This window comes from Chlorocebus sabaeus, chromosome X (genome assembly GCF_047675955.1).
Source record: "Chlorocebus sabaeus isolate Y175 chromosome X, mChlSab1.0.hap1, whole genome shotgun sequence".
Lineage (NCBI taxonomy): Eukaryota > Metazoa > Chordata > Mammalia > Primates > Cercopithecidae > Chlorocebus > Chlorocebus sabaeus.
This window is the reverse complement of record NC_132933.1, coordinates 60,821,854-60,842,605: the sequence shown is the minus strand read 5'-3', so window position 1 is coordinate 60,842,605 and position 20,752 is coordinate 60,821,854. Positions and strand designations below refer to the sequence as shown.

At 38.7% G+C, this 20,752-nt stretch overlaps 1 protein-coding gene across 3 annotated transcripts in view; it reads left to right on the top strand.

Annotated features, from left to right (window-relative positions):
• The window catches only part of PCDH11X (protocadherin 11 X-linked), a 790,323-nt gene that overhangs the window by 395,857 nt on the left and 373,714 nt on the right, over positions 1-20,752 (top strand). For all 3 annotated transcript variants that reach the window (XM_073013537.1, XM_073013535.1, XM_073013536.1), the window contains exon 4: positions 4,861-4,941. In XM_073013537.1, coding sequence (XP_072869638.1) covers positions 4,861-4,941 — 81 coding nt within the window. The remainder of the gene's footprint in view (positions 1-4,860; positions 4,942-20,752) is intronic.

The window sequence follows — 20,752 nt, the reverse complement described above, 5'->3', positions numbered from 1 at the left end:
AGAATTTATCTCCAATCAAAAGAAGCTTCTTCCAACTAGAGATTATGTAACAATTGGAATAAGTAAAGAATAGTTAATGTCTGCCTTACCTGTTCCCAGCACCCTCACTCATCATATTATTGTAGCAGTGGTAAATTTTTATTTTTCAGATATATGAAAAAAATAAAAAAAAAACCTCTAAGTAACTGGAATTAATTGTTTCAACAAATTTCAGTTGCTTCATAGTACCTTACTGATGAGAACTGAGGGTCACTTCTGAATGAGAATAGAAGATTGTAAGGCCAGCATTCTCCATCACTGGCAGGGTTGCTCAGGGCCTTTCTCTTGTATTAAAGTGATAGCTTCACTTAGAAAAGAGACAAGGGGAGAGAGAGGTGGATAGAGAATGATAGAGAGAGAGAAAGAATGAATCACATGGTGAATGGCTTCTGCTTCATGTCGTTAGAGAAGATAAAATCATAATGGTGCAAACCAAGAGGATAATTATAAAATGCCAAGCACTTTATTATAGTAACTCAGTATCATGGAAGTATGTTATGAGGCTCATGTTATTATACTCATTTCACAGATGATGAAACTGAGAATCATATTAAATAACTTGACAAACTTCATAAAACTAGTAGACTGTAGAGCCAGATGTAGATTCCAAAGGCTCTATCCTTTCCAGTGTTGCACCATATTGTTGAGTAGATTTTAGTCTCTTTTAAATATCTATCTTTTCTTCCTTAAATATTGCATATAAAATACATCTCAAAACCTCTAACAAATATAAGGCAGGAAGGCATGTCAGGAGAAAAGAAACATTAAAGAGAGTAGTAATTAACTGAGAGTTTCTCCTATTTCAGGAAACCTCTGGATTATACTCACAGCAATTAGAAAACATGTCCTATAACATTATAAAAATTAAAAGTTGATATTGTGTCAAAGCTTTTAATGAAAATCATTCATCTATATATGTCCTGGGAAAAATAAGTATCAAGTTACACTTTATGTTTGTAAGCGTTGCCATAGTTTTGATTAATGTTATTTCCACAGTAAGGGTTATGCTTTCTTATATGGAAATGAGAATGAAGGAAAGGTTTTATAAATGTAATCACTAGAAGCATCACCCACATACTTACATGTCTTTAGGCATATATCATCCTGCTAGATGTTGCATAGGACTCTCCAAAAATTATCTCATATGCATATTTGAGGAGACCTTTTTAGCCCTAATCTATCAGTATTTCAACCATATGGCAATAAGATAACAATAATGGATCAGTTATACCCACTTGTAGTGTTTGGTAGCTAAAATAAAGTGATGACTGTGACAATTTATAATGTAAAATATTTGTAAATCCTGAGATTTCCATGGTGGGTTTGATTACCCAGAAAATGATAGCATACTTACATTTCTAGTGGAAAACCTACTGCATTTGAGAAAGAAATGTAATTGCTGAATGCACCAATGCGCCTCTGGATTCTTTTTTTGCTAGATTTTGAAACAATAATGGTGAGACTGTATTCAGAAATAGCATGATCTTATTGTAAGAATGATTTTCTTACCATTAGGTTTGAGTTACAATACAATTTCTAATTGCCAGAAGAAAGGAAGCGTTCCACATTTGTCCTGAAAACAATCACAAAACCAGGGGCCGAGTGAGATGGCTCACACTTGTAATCCCAGCACTTTCAAAGGCCATGGCAAACAGATCATTTGAGCTCAGGAGTTTGAGATCAGCCGGGGCAACATGATGAAACACTGTCTCTACAAAAAATATATATATATACAAAAATTAGCCAGACATGGTGACATGCGCCTGTAGTCTCAGCTACTCAGGAGGCTGAGGTGGGAAGATCCCTTGATCCTGGGAGGTTGAGGCTGCAGTGAGCCAAGATTGCACCACTGCATTTCAGCGCAAGTAACAGAGTGAGACTCAAAAAAAAAAAAAAAAAAAAAAAAAAAAATCACAAAACCACAGAACCAGTCTGAGTTTACCTCTCCCAGAAGATTTGCAATTAGTCAAGTTAAGGAAAGCAGTTGATGCATGAAGTTACTAAAGCTCAGATGCTGTGAGACACTGTCAGGAAAACATTTAAGAACAGCAAGAAGAACCGGCCAGATTTAGAAAGTTCAATCAAATTATCTTGCTTCATAAGCCTATTTTTGCAAAGCAGATGTATTTTGGGAAATGAATTTTTTTCTTTTAGGTTACCTGCATCGTATTATTTTCATGAAAGACTGATTCCTTTGGAAGCTGCAAATATATTTTCCATTTATTGAAAAACTTTATTATTGTGTATATTTTGAGAAATAATTCTCACTTCTGTGAATTGGAATTTGCCTTAAAATTTTCTTACTTTTTGACAAAAAAGATGGAATTAATAGAATTTTGAGCATTTACTCTTAATCAGTGCTTCTTACGATCCAGCCTCTCCCTACCTCCTCCATAAATAAAATAATTCAAGAAAATTACCGGTAATTTTTAATCTATAGAATTTCTAGATTCTAAAAGGTGGGAAATAATATAAACCTATCCGTTTTCTCTCACATATGTCTATTTCTTTACACAGCATCACCAGTGAAACAATGTATTTGTGCTGGAAGCGTTAATGCAATTTTAAACAAAGTCAACTTCCCTTCCAATGTCTAAGCCATTACCAAGTAATCTCTAACTTAGGAATAATAATAAGATCCAATATCTATCCTTCCTTCTCTTAGAAGTTATTATTTTTTATTATTAGCAATAATGCCAGTGACATTTCTCAAGACTCGTTAAGATCATTGCTAAAACACACTTCTCACTTTTTGGCACTGAGCACTATCTTAATATGAACTGAATTAAAATGTGGCTTAAATCTACAAAGACTGTGATTCTTATAAAGCATTTTATTCTTTTCTTGAAAGTTTGACATCTAATTCCATAAAAGGAAAGATCGTTTGGTTCAGTATGTGGTACATGTAAGGAAAGAGAAATGCAGATCTGCATTTTATTTCTCAGGTGTCACTGATGAACCATAGTTCATTTTCTTAAAACAGTCAAGGATAAATGTAGTTAATCACTAAGTTTTCCTGCAAGTGTCATTTCTCTCACTTGCATTACAGTTAGGTCTCAGTCGTTCTGTATACTGGGGCTATTCTATTAGATGATTTCCTGGTTTTTAGTCTTATAACTATGGGATTTTGGAGGGGGCGGGGAGTGATAGAATATTGGCAGGGGTGGGGGGATTATTTTAAGTTCTTATTTTTGTACAAAACAAAGCAAAATAATTTTTTCTAATGTTTGAATACTGAAGCATGTTATACAGTAGACATGTTTAGTTGCCAAATTTAAATGTGCAAGATACATCCACATAGACTTATACTTTTAACCACATAAAACCGCATCCCTGCTTAATTAATGGACATATGAATACAGCATTATATATTAGACAGAGGGCAGCCTAGCAGACATTGAACTGCCCACAGTTGACAGAGAATGTTTAAATTAGATGCTTAAAATGTGCATGTGGAATGCAACCCAAATAAACTTGATTTTTTTTTTTTAAAGTTAAATGTACCTTTTGGCCATTTGCATGTCTTCTTTTATGAAATGTCTGTTCATATCTTTTGCCCATTTTTAAATCAATTTTTTCTGTTGAATTGTTTGAGTTCCTTATATATTCTGGGTATTTATCCCCAAAGTTGTCAACATCACTAATCTTCAGGGAAATGCAAATAAAAACTACAATGAACTAGCATCTCATTCCAGGTAAAAGGGCTATTACAAAAAGACAAAAACAAAACAAACAAACAAACAAAAACACACAGATAATGGAGAGGATGTGGAGAAAGGGGAATGCTGACACATTAGTGATGGGAATGTAAATACATCCACTATGGAAAACAGTAAGGATGTTCCTGGAAAAACTGAAAATAGATCTATCATATGATCCAGCAATCATACTGCTGGGTATATATCCAAAAAAAATGAAAAAGAAAAGAAAATTGATATATCCAAAAGATACCTGCACTTTTATGTTTATTGTAGCACTAATCACAATAGCCAAGATATAGGATAATTCTTCAATCACTTCCAACTTGGTATTGCGTCCTTACATAAGTAACAACTGAACATCTTTGGTAAAATCTGTTAATTCCTGAAAAGACGATGATAATTTGCAGAGGATCTGCGTCCTCAATGCACTTGGCACTTATCACATCTATTAAATCCCTTGGCATTTATCACATCTATTACATATCTTTGTATGGCAAATAGCAAATTTGTGTTGTGGTGGCACACACAAGATTGATTTTAATTTGCAACAAGAGCATATTCACAAATATAGCCCTTGAAGCCATTAGGTTGCAAAAGCATTGGACAGAAATTTTCTACAGCTTAAATATCAGCCATTTAAATATTTAATTTTTTATCTTTATTTTATTTTATTTTATTGAGACAAGGTCTTGCTCTGCTGCCCAGGTTAGAGTGCAGTGGCAGAATCATAGCTCACTGCAGCCTCCAAAATGCTGGGCTCAAGTGATCCTCCCACCTTGACCTCCCAAAGCACCGGGGTTACTGGTATCATTTAAATTGTCCTCCACAATTTCATTCATATGTTTAATAGAACACATAATAGAACTCCATGTAAACTCCATGAGAAAATAAATTTATTTTCTTTTTTTTCTCTTTTTTAACTCTAGTACCTAGAGCTATGTGTGGCATATGGTTAACCCTCAATAACCATTTGTTACATAAATAAACTATGATTTCTAAAAAGAGATAATTTACCCAGGCACTATTTTAGCTACCTGTAGGCAATGTTAATATGAAATGTACTGTGTATTTTACTTTTAACAAACAACTTAAAATACTTCTATTTTCTTCCCTTCTAAAGCCAATGAAGGAGATCGTGCGATCTTGCACCCCCATGAAAGAGACTACTACTGTGGAGGTCTGGATTCATCCCCAACCACAGGTATGAAAAAAGCCCTATGATTTTTCCTCCCTCTTCCTTTTAAATGATTTTTATAAAGGTATGAGCAATACTCTTAAGTAGTGTACACAATGTGTGTGCCCTTACATTTCCTCAGGTGATTTTGTGCTGGACTCAAAATTTACTGTTGAAAATATGACAGTAAATATATATCTTTTTAGTGTGATTTGATAATAACAGTGAAATTAACTTGTTGGATCAGGTAAAAGTATTTCTCTAAAAGCATCTTCTAAATGTTTATTCTGCTGATGTTTAAGTGTAGTTTTGTAATCATGGATTGAAAAAAAGTAAAACTGCTGTTTTATAATATGACTTAAATTTAAGTTTTAGCACAATATAGCATAATTTGCTTTTTATGTTAATTAGGCAAGCTTTAGTAAAACTTCATTGAAACAAGTTTGTTTGGGGGATAATATTAGCAGCAGTAAATATGGTAGGTCTGCAGCAAACTCTTCCCTTGGAGGGAAGAATTCAACCAAGGAATATAAGGATGAGTGAGAGACCAATGCAAGTTTTAGAGCAAGAGTGACAGTATATTAAAAAGTTTCAGAGCAGTAATGAAAGGAAGCAAAGTGCACTTGGTAGAGGGCCAAGTGGGCAATTTGAGAAATCCAAGTACCCTGTTCGACCCTTGACTTGAGGTTTTTATACATTGGCATGGATCCAAGGTTTGTGTGTCTTCTTCCTTGATTTTTTGTTGGGATGGGCTATCCACCTGCAGTGGCCTGTCAGCACTTGGGAGGAGCCACATTTGCAGTGTGTTTACTGAAGTTGTGCGCATGCTCATTTGAGGCATTTTTCCCTTACCAGTTGAGTATTCCTAGAGGAAGGTCATATACCAGTTAAACTCTGCCATTTTGCCTCTTACCGTACATGTTTGAGCCCACTCACCCAACTCCTGAGATCTTATTGGGAAGCTGCTGATCACCAGCTTCAGGTGTTTTCTATCTTTTGGGAGTCTCCCTTTCCTTGCCTCTGCTGCGACTGATTATTATTTTAAAGAGACAGTTTAATGACAGCCTGACCATCACCTGATGGTCACCTGACATTCTTGGGGGAGGAGCATCTTCTGCCCTGCTCATGTCTGTATAGCTACCTACTCTAACACAACCAGTCTGAATTTGTTTTTAAAAATCAAGTCATAAAGTGTATTTGTAAAGCAACCACTTTTACTTATTTTGGTCGGGACAGCTAAAAAATGTGACCAAAAATTCAATTCTAATTTGTTTTCCTAGTATAGATTTTAAAAGGACTTAAAAAAATGGGGTTAGAAGGCCAATGTCCAGACATCTATATGTTATTTGGTATTCTACGACTGGTTGTTATACTGTTGTTAATAAAGTCCTAAATCTGACTCCTCTGGTATCAAATTAATATCCATAAATTGCCTTCTACCTAGTTATTTTCAAATGTCTTTTATTTTTTATAGGATAAAGAAATTCAAATAATGTAAATACATAAATATGAATCTAGACTATTAGATATATAACCCAAATGGAATGGAAGGAGGATCATGTTAATTATTTATTAATTTATGTGTGCATCTGAAATTCATGGAAGTCATGTGTTCTGTAATTATAACATCCTACAATATTTCACGGAGTTAATTTATGCTCTTTACAAAGAGTTTCAGAATTAATTTATGCACTGTGAGGAGATATGATTAATATTATAAAAGTAAATCCCAACCCAGGATTCTGTCCAAATTGTCACAAGTTTTAAGTTATTCCAGCCTGAATTAGTGAAGTTTCACCAAGTTTGAAACTATCGTAACCTCCCAATGGGTTCTCGTTTCCTGCTGCCTAGACAGAGCCAATTTATCAAGACAGGAGAATTACAATAGAGAAAGAGTTTAATTCACACAGAGTCAGCTGTACAGGAAACTAGAGTTTTATTATTACTCAAAAACTCAGGACAGGATGGAGGTTTTTAAGGATAATTTGGTGGGTAGGTGGTCATAAAGTGGAGAGTACTAATTGGTTGGCTCAGAGATGAAATCAAGGGAATGCTGAAGCTGTCTTCTTTTGTTGAGTCAGTTTACCTATGTGGGTGGTACCAGTTGATCCATCAAGTGCAGGGTCTTGAAAATACCTTAAGCACTGATCTTAGGGTTTACAATAGAGATGTTATCCCCAGGAGCAATTTGGGGGGTTCAGAATCTTGCAGCCTCCAGCTGCATGACTCGTATACCATAATTCCTAATCTTGTGGCTAATATGTTAGTCCTGCAAAGGCAGTTTAGACCCCAGACAAGAAAGAAGTTGGTTTTGGGAAAGGGCTATGTATTAGTATGTTCTTACACTTTTAGCAAGAAATACCTGAGTCTGGGTAATTTATAAAGAAAGGAAGTTTAATTGACTCACAGTTATGCATGACTGGAGAGGCCTCAGGAAATTTACAATCACTGCAGAAATCACCACTTCACAGGGCTGCAGAAGAGACACTGAGTGCCAAGCAAAAGAGGAAACCCCTTATAAAACCATCAGATCTTGTGAGAACTCATTGTCATGAGAACAGCATGAGGGGAACTGCCCCCATGATTCAATTATCTCCACCTGGTCCCACCCTGGACACATGGGAATTATTACAAATCAAAGTGAGATATGGGTGGGAACACAGAACCAAACCACATCATTCCACTGCTGGTCTCTCCCAAATCTCATTTCCTCACATTTCAAGACACAATCATGCCTTTCCAACAGTCTCCCAAAGTCTTAACTCATTTCAGCATTAACCCAAAAGTCCAAGTCCAAAGTCTCATCTGAGACAAGGCAAGTCCCTTTCTCCTATGAGCTTGTAAAACCAAAAGCAAGTTAGTTACTTCCTAGATACAATGGAGGTACAGGCATTAGGTAAATACACCCATGCCAAATGGGAGAAATTGGCCAAAACAAAGGTGTTTCAGGCCCCATGCAAGTCCAAAATCCAATAGGGCAGTTTTACATCTTAAATTTCCACAAAGATCTCCTTTGAATCTACATCTCACACCCAGGTCACGCTGATGCAAGAGTTGGGCTCCCACAATCTTGGGCAGCTCTGCCCCTGTGTCTTTGCAGGGTACAGCCTACCTCCTATCTGCTTTCAGAAGCTGGCCCTGAGTGTATGTGGCTTTTTTAGGTGCACAGTACAGGCTGTTGGAAGATCTACCATTCTGGGGTCTGGAGGATGGTGGCCTTCTTCTCACAGCTCCACTAAGCAGTGCCCAAGTAGGGACTCTGTGTGGGGGCTCCAGTTCCACATTTCCCTTCTGTACTGCCTTAGCAGAAGTTCTCTATGAGGGCTTTGCCCCTGCAGCAAACTTCTGCCTGGACAACCAGGTGTGTCCATACATACTCGGAAATCTAGGTGGAGGTTCCCAAATCCCAATTCTTGACTTCTGTGCACCTGCAGCCCCAACTCCACATGTAAGCCACCAAGGCTTGGGACTTTCACCCTCTGAAGCAATGACCTGTGCTATATGTTGGGCCCTTTTAGCCATGACTGGAACTGAAGCACCTGGGACACAGGTCACCATGCCCTGAGGCTGCACAGAGCAAGAAGGACCTTGACCCAGCCCATAAAATCATTTTTCCCTCTTAGATCTTGGTCCTGTGATGGCAGGGGCTGCCAGGAAGGTCTCTAACATGTCCTGGAGACATTTCCCCCATTGTCTTGGTGATTAACATTTGGCTCCTCATTACTTATGCAAATTTCTGCAACAGGCTAGAATTTCTCCTGGAAAATGAGTTTTTCTTTTCTATCACATCGTCAGGCTTAAATTTTCCAAAATTTTATGCTCTGCTTCCTTTTGAACTCTTTGCCACTTAGAAATTTATTCCGCCAGACACCATAAATCATCTCTCTCAAGTTCAAAGTTCCATAGATCTCTAAGGCAGGGGCAAAATGCCACCATTCTTTTTGCTAAAACATAGCAAGAGTGACCTTTTCTCCAGTTCCCAATAAGTTCCTCATCTCCATCTGAGACTACCTCAGCCTGTACTTCATTGTCGATGTCACTATCAGCAATTTGGTCAAAGTCATTCAACAATTCTCTAGTAAGTTCCAAACTTTCCCACATTTTTCTGTCTTCATCTGAACTGTTGAAACTGTTCCAAACTCTGCCTGTTACTTGGTTCCAAAATCGTTTCCACATTTTAGGGTATTCTTATATCAGCACCCCCCTACCTCAGTACGAATTTACGGTATTAGCCTGTTCTCATGCTGCTATGAAGAAATACTGGAGACTGGGTAATTTATAAAGCAAAGGGTTTTAATTGACTCACAGTTCTCCATGGCTGAGAGGGGGGCCTCAGGAAATTTATAATCATGGTGGAAGCCACCTGGTGGCAGGAGACAAAGTGAGTGCTGAGCGAAGGAGGAATCCCCTTATAAAACCATCAGATCTCATGAGAACAGCATAGGGTGAACTGCCCCCATGATTCAATTATTTCCACCTGGTCCCACCCTTGCCACATGGGGATTATTACAATTCAAAGTGAGAGTTAGGTAGGGACACAGAGTCAAACCATATCAGACTATTATGGTCTTTGTATCAAAGTTAAACCATAAACTAAGTTCCTCCGACAGTTCAGCCTATGCTATGCCCAGGAATGAACACGGACAGCTTGGCAGTTAGAAGCAAAATGGGGTCAGTTAGGTCCAATCTCTTTCACTGTAATAATTTTCTTAATTATAATTTTTGCAAAGGTGGTTTTACTATGACTTTCAAGTCATGCCCTGCTGATTCAGTCTCAAGAAAATTGGTGAGAATGTAGAATACAAGGCAAACATAACATAATAATCCCACCTACACCTGTATCCAGGAGGCATCTCAGAATTATACTACACGTTTATTGAATGTTTGATTAAGAAACCATTGCAGTGGTCTTCAGAATAGAAGTGTTGAAGAAAAGCACACAATTTCAAATACGCACCTTAAGATTATAAAATTTAACCTACCAGTACGACATCAAGTATCAATGGGATAAATAGAAGTCAGATGGAATTAGACATTGTAATATAACACTTTTCCTCGATGAATAAGAAGATGCTAAATCAATGATTTTTTCTTTTTTTCTTTTTCTGAGACTGACTTTCGCTCTTGTCGCCCAGGCTAGAGTGCAATGGAACGATCTCGGCTCACTGCAACCTCCGTCTCCTGGGTTCAAGCGATTTCCCTGCCTCAGCCTCCCAAGTAACTGGGATTATAGGTGCCTGCCACCATGCCCAGCTAATTATTGGATTTTTAGTGGAGACAGTATTTCATGTTGGTCAGGCTGGGCTTGGGCTCAAACTCCTGACCTCAGGTGATCCACCCGCCTCGGTCTCCCAAAGTGCTGGGATTACAGGCATGAGCTACTGCACCCAGGCATAAATGAATGACCTTTTATCTAAGCAAGTAGTTATTTCTGACTGCATTTCGGTAAATGGAGTGCCATATAATTAACTCTACTGATTTACCAATCACCAATTCTTTTGTCTGTTAACAAAGATAAAATCTTGTTATTGACACAATTATTTCTTATAAAAGGGGTACTTTTTTCTTGAAGATCTTTTTAAAGTTATCTGACAGCCTTGACTGCCTGAGGCTTCAATTGCAATTTAAGATAGACCATAGACTGATGGGTTACATTGTGTATATGGTATTATTACAGGCAAAGTATGTACGGATAAGGGCTTTTCAATCTTGTTTTTAAGGAACATTGTGCTTGCCCCTGAAAAGCTTAAAAAAAAAATACTTATTTCATGAATCAACTTTTATGGTTTCTTATGAAATATCTTATTCTTAACAAGATATTCATTACTTAATTTGGGGAATTTTAAAAGCAATATTCTGAAAATAGAAACTAGTGGAAGTAGAGTGCAATTTAGAAGTTAAATCATTTCTATTCCTCCATTGAAATCTTTAAATACTTTGATAATGCCACATTCAACAATCTAGATGCCAATTAATTAACATTCACGATACAGATAGTGACTTTTTGAAAAACTTTAATTTAATTTTATTTTTTTGAGACAGAGTTTTGCTCTTATTGCCCAAGTTGGAGTGCAAGGCCACTGCCTCGGCTCACTGTAACCTCTGCCTCCAAGGTTCAAGCAATTCTCCTGCCTTAGCCTCCCAAGTAGCTGGGATTACAGGTGACCCCACCATGCCCGGCTAATTTTTGTATTGTTAGTAGAGACAATGTTTTACCACATTGGCCAGGCTGGTCTCGAACTCCTGACCTCAGCTGATCTGCCTGCCTGACTCAGCCTTGTAAAGTGCTGGGATTACAGGCGTGAGCCACCACGCCTGGTGGGTTTTTTCTTTTTTCTTTTTTTTTTTTTTAGTTGGCAAATGCTGCAGTGGTGTCCCATAAAACAGTGGATCCTAGCTGAAAAGCCAAGTATTCAACTAATTATTGTGGGAATTGTGAAATCATAGGTCAATTTATTCTTTGAGTAAAGAAAATCAAATGAGAATGTCTATTTCCTTATTAGGATAATGATCATTTTTGTTAGCATCTTTAAAAATATTTTGATACATAACTGGAGTAAATATAATGAAGTCCTAAATTAGGTTTTCAAAAATTAATGTTAGTTTTAATCAACTTCAGAAGATAAATCAAATCACCCTGAACATATTTTCAATTTCTAGGGGCCAATGGGATCAAAAACATTCACTGCAGCAAATATGCTAGCAGCTGTGCAATACTTAGAGGAAATAGAGAGGTACTCAAAAAAATGGCAGTTGATCAGCTTTGCACCTGCCATATGTATAAGCAAGTTAGCATGGAATTCTTATTTTTTTGTAATGTGGCATTTTATGATGATTTGATCGTTTCCCCTTCCACAATAAATTCACCCTTCACCTTCCCTTCCCCTGATTCATGGCAATTATAATGAGTTAGCAAGTCTAAAATTGAATGATGTTCTGTAAACAAACTGAAACAAAATAAAACTGGGGTCGACTTATTGGGACTTTTTCATGCTTTTCTATGACATTGAATAGCAACTGCCTGGCTTGTAAAAAAAATTATTCTACTAAGATGCCATTCTAATTATGCATTTAGACAATATCTTGACTACCACTGTACTTCATTAAATACAATATTTTGTAATCATGTCTTATATTTACTGAGAAATAAGTAGCTTGGAATAACAGCACTAGACAACTGCTGTAGAATATATGGGAGTGGGGAATGAACCTATTGTTTGACTTTAATTTTCCAAATATCAATGGTCACAGCTTATGACTCATGTCTTCTACAAAAAGCATAACTGACTTCTGGCACAAAAAGGACATAAAATAGTGCTATGTAAAGTGATACAAGATAAATAAAGACATTAGAAAGAATGATCACTTTGGAAAGACGATGGAAGCCAAATGTGGTCATAAAAGTTATTTCTAGGCTAGGAGTGGTGGCTCATACCTGTAATCCTAGAACTTTGGGAGGCCGAGGCGGGTGGATCACGAAATCAGGAGTTTAAGACCAACCTGGCCAAGATGGTGGAACCCCATCTCTACTAAAAATACAAAAAATAGCTGGGTGTGGTGGCAGGTGCCTACAATCCCAGCTATTCAGCAGGCTAGGCAGTAGAATCGCTTGAACCTGGGCGGCAGAGGTTACAGTGAGCCGAGATCCCACCAATGCACTCCAGCTTGGGTGCCAGAGTGAGACTCTGTCTCAAAAAAAAAAATTTTTTTTCTTTTCTTTAAAAAAATTATATAAATTTACTATATATTAGGCAGTCTCCTAAGCATTTAAAACATGAACTCATCTAATTTTCATTACTAACCTGTGACTGTTATTAAAACTATTATTATTATTTTCTGTATTTTATAAATGAGGAAATTGGGGAACAGAAAGATGCTAGTGAGTACGAAAGACAGGATGCAAACTTCCTTTGTCTGGCTTCAAAGCTCATTTTCCTAATCACTTTATTACAGTTTCTCACCAAGAATGAAAAGCAAGAACTGAAGATGGTCTCTGAAACAAACAAACAAACAAACAAATATATATTTGCATATATTTGCATATGATAAAGTAAGATGATCCTTTATGATGCTGGAGTGAAAAGAAATAAACAATAAGATACACAGACCATACAGAATATAAGGTGTTGAAATGCCCCCCAAAATGCAATTTTTTAGAAATGGTAAATGTATTAGTCTGTTCTCATTGTTATAAAGAATTATCTGAGACTGGGTAATTAATAAAGAAAAAAAGGTTTAATTGACTCACAATTTTGCAGGCTGTACAGGAGGCATGGCTACGGAAGCCTCAGGAAACTTACAATGACGCAGAAGGTGAAGGATAAGCCAGTTCATCTTACATGGTGGAAGCATTGGGGAGAGAAAGTGAAGAAGGAAGTCCTATACACTTTCAAACAATGAGATCTCGTGAGAATTCACTCACTATCATAAGAACAGCAAGGGGGAAGTCTGCTCCCAAGATTCAATCACCTTTTACCAGGTCCCTCTCACAACACTGGGGATTACAATTAAACATGAGATTTGGGTGAGGACACAGAGCCAAACTATATCACTCTTCCCCTGACCCCTCCCAAATCTCATGTCTTTCTCAGATTTCAAAACACAATCATGCCTTCCCAGCAGGCCCCCAAAGTTTTAACTAATTCCAGCATTGACTAAAAAAAATGAAGTCCAAAGTCTCATCTGAGACAAGCCAAGTCCCTTCTGACTACTAGCCCGTAATTTAAAAAAAAAAAAAAAAAAAAAAGCCGGGCGCGGTGGCTCAAGCCTGTAATCCCAGCACTTTGGGAAGCCGAGACGGGCGGATCACGAGGTCAGGAGATCGAGACCATCTTGGCTAACACAGTGAAACCCCGTCTCTACTAAAAAATACAAAAAAACTAGCCAGGCGAGGTGGCGGGCACCTGCAGTCCCAGCTACTCCGGAGGCTGAGGCAGGAGAATGGTGTAAACCTGGGAGGCGGAGCTTGCAGTGAGCTGAGATCCGGCCACTACACTCCAGCCTGGGTGACAGAGCGAGACTCCGTCTCAAAAAAAAAAAAAAAAAAAAAAAAAAAAAAAAAAATTAGTCATGTCCAAGATACAACGAGGGTACAGGCATTGAGGAAATCCTCCTATTCCAAAAGGGAGAAAATGGGAAAAGCAAATTGACTACAGGGCCCATGCAAGTCCAAAACCCAGCAGGGCAGTTATTACGTTCTAAAGCTGCAAAATAATTACCTTTATACTATGTCTTACATCCAGACCTCACTGATGCAAGGGATGGGCTCCAAAGTCCTTGGGCATCCCCACTCCTGCAGCGTTGCAGTGTACAGCCTTTTTGGCTGTTTTCATGGGCTGGCATTGAGTGCCTGTGGCTTTTCTAGGTGCACAGGGCAAACTCTCAGTGGATCTGCCATTCTGGGGTCTGGAAACAGTGACCCTCTTCTCACAGCTCACTAGGCAGTACCCTAGTGGGGACTCTGTGTGAGGACTCCAACCCCACATATCCCCTCTGTACTGCCCTAGTAGGGGGGTTCTCCCTGAGGGCTTCATCACATGCAGCAGATGTCTTGCCTGGACATTGAGGTTTTTCCATTCATCCTCCGAAACCTAGGCAGAGGCTCCCAAGCCTCAACTCTTGCCCTCTATGTAACGGCAGGCTCAATACTATATGGAAGCTGCCAAGACTTGGGGCTTGCACTCTCTGAAACAAGGGCTCAAGCTGTACCTTGACCCCTTTTAACCACAGCTGGAGCTGGAACAGCTGGGACACAGGGCACCATGTCCTAAGGCTGCACAGAGCAGCAGTGTCCTGGGCACGGCTCATGAAACCATTTTTCTCTCCCAAGCCTTCAGGTCTGTGATGAGACGGACTTCCTTGAAGGTCTCTGAAATGCTTTCGAGGCATTTTCCCCTTTATCTTGGCTGTCAACATTTGGCTCCTCTTTACATATGCAAATTTGTGCAACCAGCTTGAATTCCTCCACAGAAAATGGGCTTTTTTTTTTTTTTTTTTTTTGAGACAGAGTCTCGCTCTGTTGCCCAGGCTGGAGTGTAGTGGTGCGATTCCAGATCACTATAAGCTCCATCTCCTGGGTTCATGCCATTCTCCTGCCTCAGTCTCCCAAATAGCTGGGACTACAGGTGCCAGCCACCACACCCAGGTAATTTTTTTTTTGTATTTTTAGTACAAACGTGGTTTCACTGTGTTAGCCAGGATCGTCTCGATCTCCTGACCTTGTGATCTACCCACCTCGGCCTCCCAAAGCACTGGGATTACAGGTGTGAGCCACAGCACCCAGCTCCGAAAAATAGACTTTTCTACCACATGGCCGAGCTGCAAATTTTTCAAACTTTCATGCTCTACTTCCCTTTTAAAATATAAGTTACAGTTTCAGGTAATTTCTTTGTTTATGCAAGTAAGTATAGGCTTTTAGAAGCAGCCTGGTCATATCTTGAACACTATGCTGCTTAGAAATTTCTTCCATCAGATACCCTAAATCGTCTCTCTTAAAAAGTTCAACCAATTCCTTGAGCAGGGGCACAATGCTGCCAGTCTCTTTGCCAAAGCATAGCAAGAGTGACCTTTATTGCATTTCCCAGTAAGTTCCTCATCTTCATCTGAGACCACCTCAGCATGGACTTCATTGTTCATATAACTGTCCACATTTTGGTCACAACAATTTAACAAGTCTCTAGGAAGTTCCAAACTTTCCCTCATCTTCCTGTCTTCTTCTGAACCTTTCAAACTGTTTCATCCTCTGCCAGTTACTCAGTTCCAAAGTCACTTCCACATTTTCAGGTAACTGTATAGCAATGTCCCACTTTTCTGGTACCAGTGTTCTGTATGAGTTTATTCTCATACTGCTCTAAAGACATACCTGAGGTTGGGTAATTTATAAAGAAAAGAGGTTTAATCGTCTCATGGTTCTGTGGGCTGTATAGGCTTCTGCTTCTGGGGAGGCCTCAGGAAATTTACAATAGTGGCAGAAAGTGAACGGGAAACCAGCACAACTTCCCATGGTGAGAGCAGGAGGAAGAGAGTGAAGGGGGATGTCCTCCACACTTACAAACAACCCGATAGCCTCACAACTCGCTCACTATCATGAGAACAACAAGGGGGAAATCTGCCACCATGGTCCAATTACTTCCCACCAGGTCGCTCCCTCAACATTGGGGATTGCAATTCAACATGGGATTTTGGTGAGGACACAAAGCCAAACTATATCAGTAAACTACTATGATAATCTTTAATGAAAATCTTTCTGTAGGTTGAGAGAAACTAAGAGTGATGGAATGTGAGAATTAGCAGTGTTGAAGAATGACCTAATCCTGGAATAGTGCTAACAGGATCACTAATTCAATCTGTTAGCAGCAAATTTACTAGATGAAGGAACTGCTACATTGATCTTATATTTTACCACAGCACAATTAAGAAATCCACAGGAATTTGGCTAATCAGTTTTCATAAAATAAAATTATCTCTTATATAAATCTTTCATATTCCAAATGGTCTATAATTTCTGACAGAATGAGTCACATCAATTTGAATTTTTGTTTTGTTTATAAACAAAACACCCCAAAGGAAGATTTAGATGCTCAGGTTAAAAGTCAGCACTAGTGTCTTTACTTCTTTTCCAGGGAAACCTACCTTTCTTGACTATGCATATTTGATTCATTAAAAATTAGACTATACTTGGGTAATATTTTTGTATTGATTTCAATTTGTGTCTGTGTGGTGAGGCCAGTTGCAATGCTTTTTTTTTTTCTTTCTTTCCTTTTTTGTGAGACAGAGTCTTGCTTTGTCACCCAGGCTGGAGTGCAGTGGTACAATCTCAGCTCACTGCAACCTTCACCTCCCAGTCTCAAGCAATTCTCATACATTAGCCTCCCAAGTAGCTGACATTTCATGTGCACACCTCCACACTCCACTAATTTTTGTATTTCTGGTAGAGGTGAGGTTTCAACCTGTTGACCAGGCTGGTCTCAAACTACTGGCCTCAAGTAATCTACCCACTTTGACCTCCCAAAGTGCTGGAATTACAGGCATGAGTCACAGTGTTTGACCCTTGGAATGCTCTTTTATTTGATGGTTTGTTTATTTATTTATTTATTTATTTATTTATTTATTTATTATTTTTTGAGATGGAGTTTTGCTCTTGTTGCCCAGGATGGAGTGCAATGGTGTAATCTCGGATCACTGCAACCTCCGCCTCCCTGGTTCAAGCAATTCTCCTGCCTCAGCCTCCCGAGTAGCTGGGACTACAGGCATGTGCCACCATGCCTGGCTAATTTTGTATTTTTAGTAAAGACCGGGTTTCTCCATGTTGGTCAGACTGGTCGCAAACTGCTGTCTTGATCCGCTACCTTGGCCTCCCACAGTTCTTGGATTACAGGCATGAGCCACCATGCCGGCCTGGAATGCTCTTTTATCAGCAACAGAAGTATCTTGAAAAAAATTCACTGGGGTCAGAAAACAATACAAAGTTTTCCAAGGTGCACATACCATTAACTTCCTTTACTTGTCAGCTACAGTTTCACAACAGGTGATATTTTTGATAGTTTTAAGATACTCACACTTAAAAAAAATGTTTTTGAATCACACACTTCATAGTTTAATGTTTTCCTTAAAGCCCAATACACTTATCTTTTGGCTTGAAGTTCAGAATGTGTTTCTTTGGTATGATTTCTTTAAGTTGTATGGAAAATGTGTATGTTCTTTAGAAACATAAGCTAACTATTATCATGGAAAGATTTGAGGCCAGAATTATTTCAAAACTTAATCTGGGAAATTTTTTTTTTTTTTTTTTTTTTTTTGAGACGGAGTCTTGCTCTGTCGCCCAGGCTGGAATGCAGTGGCCGGATCTCAGCTCACTGCAAGCTCCGCCTCCCGGATTTACATCATTCTCCTGCCTCAGCCTCCCGAGTAGATGGGACTACAGGCGCCCGCCACCTTGCCCAGCTAGTCCTTTTTGTATTTTTTAGTAGAGATGGGGTTTCACCGCGTTAGCCAGGGCGGTCTCGATCTCCTAACCTCGTGATCCGCCCGTCTTGGACTCCCAAAGTGCTGGGATTACAGGCTTGAGCCACCGTGCCCGGCCACAATCTGGGAACTTTTGAAAGTAATTTTCATCTTCAAGTAATTTTCATCTTCAAGTATGTTGCTGAAGGCCTCAAATGCCAAGACAAGTTTAGAGGTAACTCTTTAGACAGTAGAAAGACTAAATATAAAAAATCAACCCACCCTGATGTGATAACATTATTTGTAAATGTAGGGTTTTATTTTTAGACATATGGAAAATATTCAACATTGTTCTCTGCCCAGAGTCCTAAGGTTTTGTGATTGTCATTGACCTTTAGCCGTTTGAGTACTTTGCTTTTAATCATTAGTAACTTTTATTTTTAAGTGATTACTAATGACTTTATATTAAGTGTTCTAAAGTAATTTCAATTTATCTAGTCCTTATAGCAGCTTTATTGTTGTATAGCCATTAATTCCTCAGTTGAGGAAAATGAGGCCCAGAAAGGTTAAATAATGTGCCTCATGTTGCACAATTTGCAAGTGTTTGATAGGGGAATTTAAACATAAATATTCTGTCTAAAGTCCATGCTGTTTGTCCGATCATACGCTGTCCCCTATTCTTATATTTATACATAATGGCTTCTCAGTGAACATGTATCCCAGGTGTGACCTGACATCCCACGATTCTCATGGCATGTTAATGAATCTTAGCAACAGAGCAGATGGGTGTCATGTCCGTAGATAAAAGGCTTATGAGCTCCCATAGCAGATGAATACATAGCACAACAGATGGGAACCATTCTTCTGGAGCTCTTGGACCACAAAATATTGGCAACCAACTTAGAAAAAAAGTTGCTACTATGCCTTTTATAGCTACCGGTTATTAGGCTTTGGAAAATAAATTATAGAATTTAAGCACTATTCAATATAATAATAAATCAAATGAATAAAATATGGAGTTTCAGTTTTCAAATATAAGGAAGAAATCAAGGGTGAATATACTTCTATCATATGAATCATTTGTTTACACAGAGTTTTGGATTATGACTCATCAGCCCGTGCATGAGTCTTCCAGCAATGTCTAGCACCCAAGCAAAACAAATTGCGCTTGTAATCACAGAAGTAGCCTTGTTGACGACATTGAAACCAAGCTGCTAAAAGCTTGTCACTTGGTTTATCATGAGGACTCATAAGTAAAGCACATTGAGAGTGAAATGGAGGCCACTTGAGAGCGGAATAAACACCAGGAATAGCTGAGGCCAGAGCTGGGGGCCTCATCGCATTTGGGATGAAGGTATCCTCAAAGAAGAGTTGCCAGCAGGGCACATTCAAATGTGCAAGAGGGAATTTGACGAATTTGGACTAACTTTAGGATGTCAAAAGTCCTGATCTGGAGGGAAACATTCTGCAGAAAAAAATATGTGATCAATGATGATACTCAGGGTTAGGCAACCTCATTATTTGGTTCTCTTTGTAGTAAGAATGCAGTCAGTGACTATCTCATTAACTATACATAGAGCCTGAGACAAGTGACAAATTATTTGAATTTGTTTCCGCATCTGTAACTTGGGGATATTTATATCATTCTTATAGAATTGCCATGAAGGTTAGCACAATAAAGTTTCTAAAGTGAGCATATGGAAGATGTTCAATAACCAGATAACCAATTCCGTGTTTTCCCTCCAATCCCATCTGAAAATTGGAAGGTAAAACAGGAAGCAGGGAAACATAGCTACGTGCAATTGGTTTAGCAAACATGAACATTTAGGTTTCCATGGCTACAGTAGCACGTTAAATTCTGTGCTTAGATAGTGAGACTAGGCCTGTTAAAGTACTGCCAGGAGGCCAGGCACGGTAGATCATGCCTGTAATCTCAGCAATTTGGGAAGCCGTGGCGGGTGGATCATTTGAGCCCAAGAGTTTGAGACCAGCATGAGCAACACGGCAAAACCTCATTACTACTAAAATACAAAAAACTCCAGGTGTGCTAACACATGCCTTTAGTCCCAGCTACTTGGGAGGCTGAGATGGGAGAATCACCTGAGCTCAGGAAGTCGAGGTTGCAGTAAGCGGAGATCCTGCCACTGCACTCTAGCCTGGGTGACGGAAGGGAGATCCCTACTGAAAAGAAAACATTATATACAATACACACACACACACACACACACATATATATATACACACACACACGAAGTACTGCTAGGTGTGGTAGGTATGGTGCAGAATGGTGCAGACTGATTCTGGTCTGAGGCAAAGTTGGCTATTACCTCAAGCAGTTGAGCAGGCTGAGAACCTTCAGAAGTATCTGTAGAGGAAGGCTAGATAAAGGCCAGAGACATTATATGCCTGTGCCTCTTTGTTGATTTGGGCAGGGGTTATTGTTAAGGAAACAAAAATTCCATTGAGTTAAGTTTGTATATCAGTTTATCTGATCAGCACAAGGTTATATGCTGAAAATACTTACTTTGACTAATCTAGAACTATTATAAGCAAATTTAAGATATTGTCTTTAAAGAAACATCACTGAGTTTGCTCAGATCTGTAGCAGCAAATATTAGTTACTTTAAAACACTTGCTGATGTAATCTAGAGTTAAAATTAAAAATAATAAAAATCAAAGTGAACCTTTTCACAATCTCTTTTATGGGTCTACTGTATGACCATTAGATTAATCGTTGACTTCCAGCATAATTTTGGTGCAAACCATTTTCTTAAATAGATTTTTTTTTTTCTTTTTTTGAGACAGGGTTTTGCTCTTGTTGCCCAGGCTGGAGTGCAATGATGATCTCAGCTCACTGCAATCTCCGTTTCCTGGGTTCGAGACAGTCTCCTGCCTC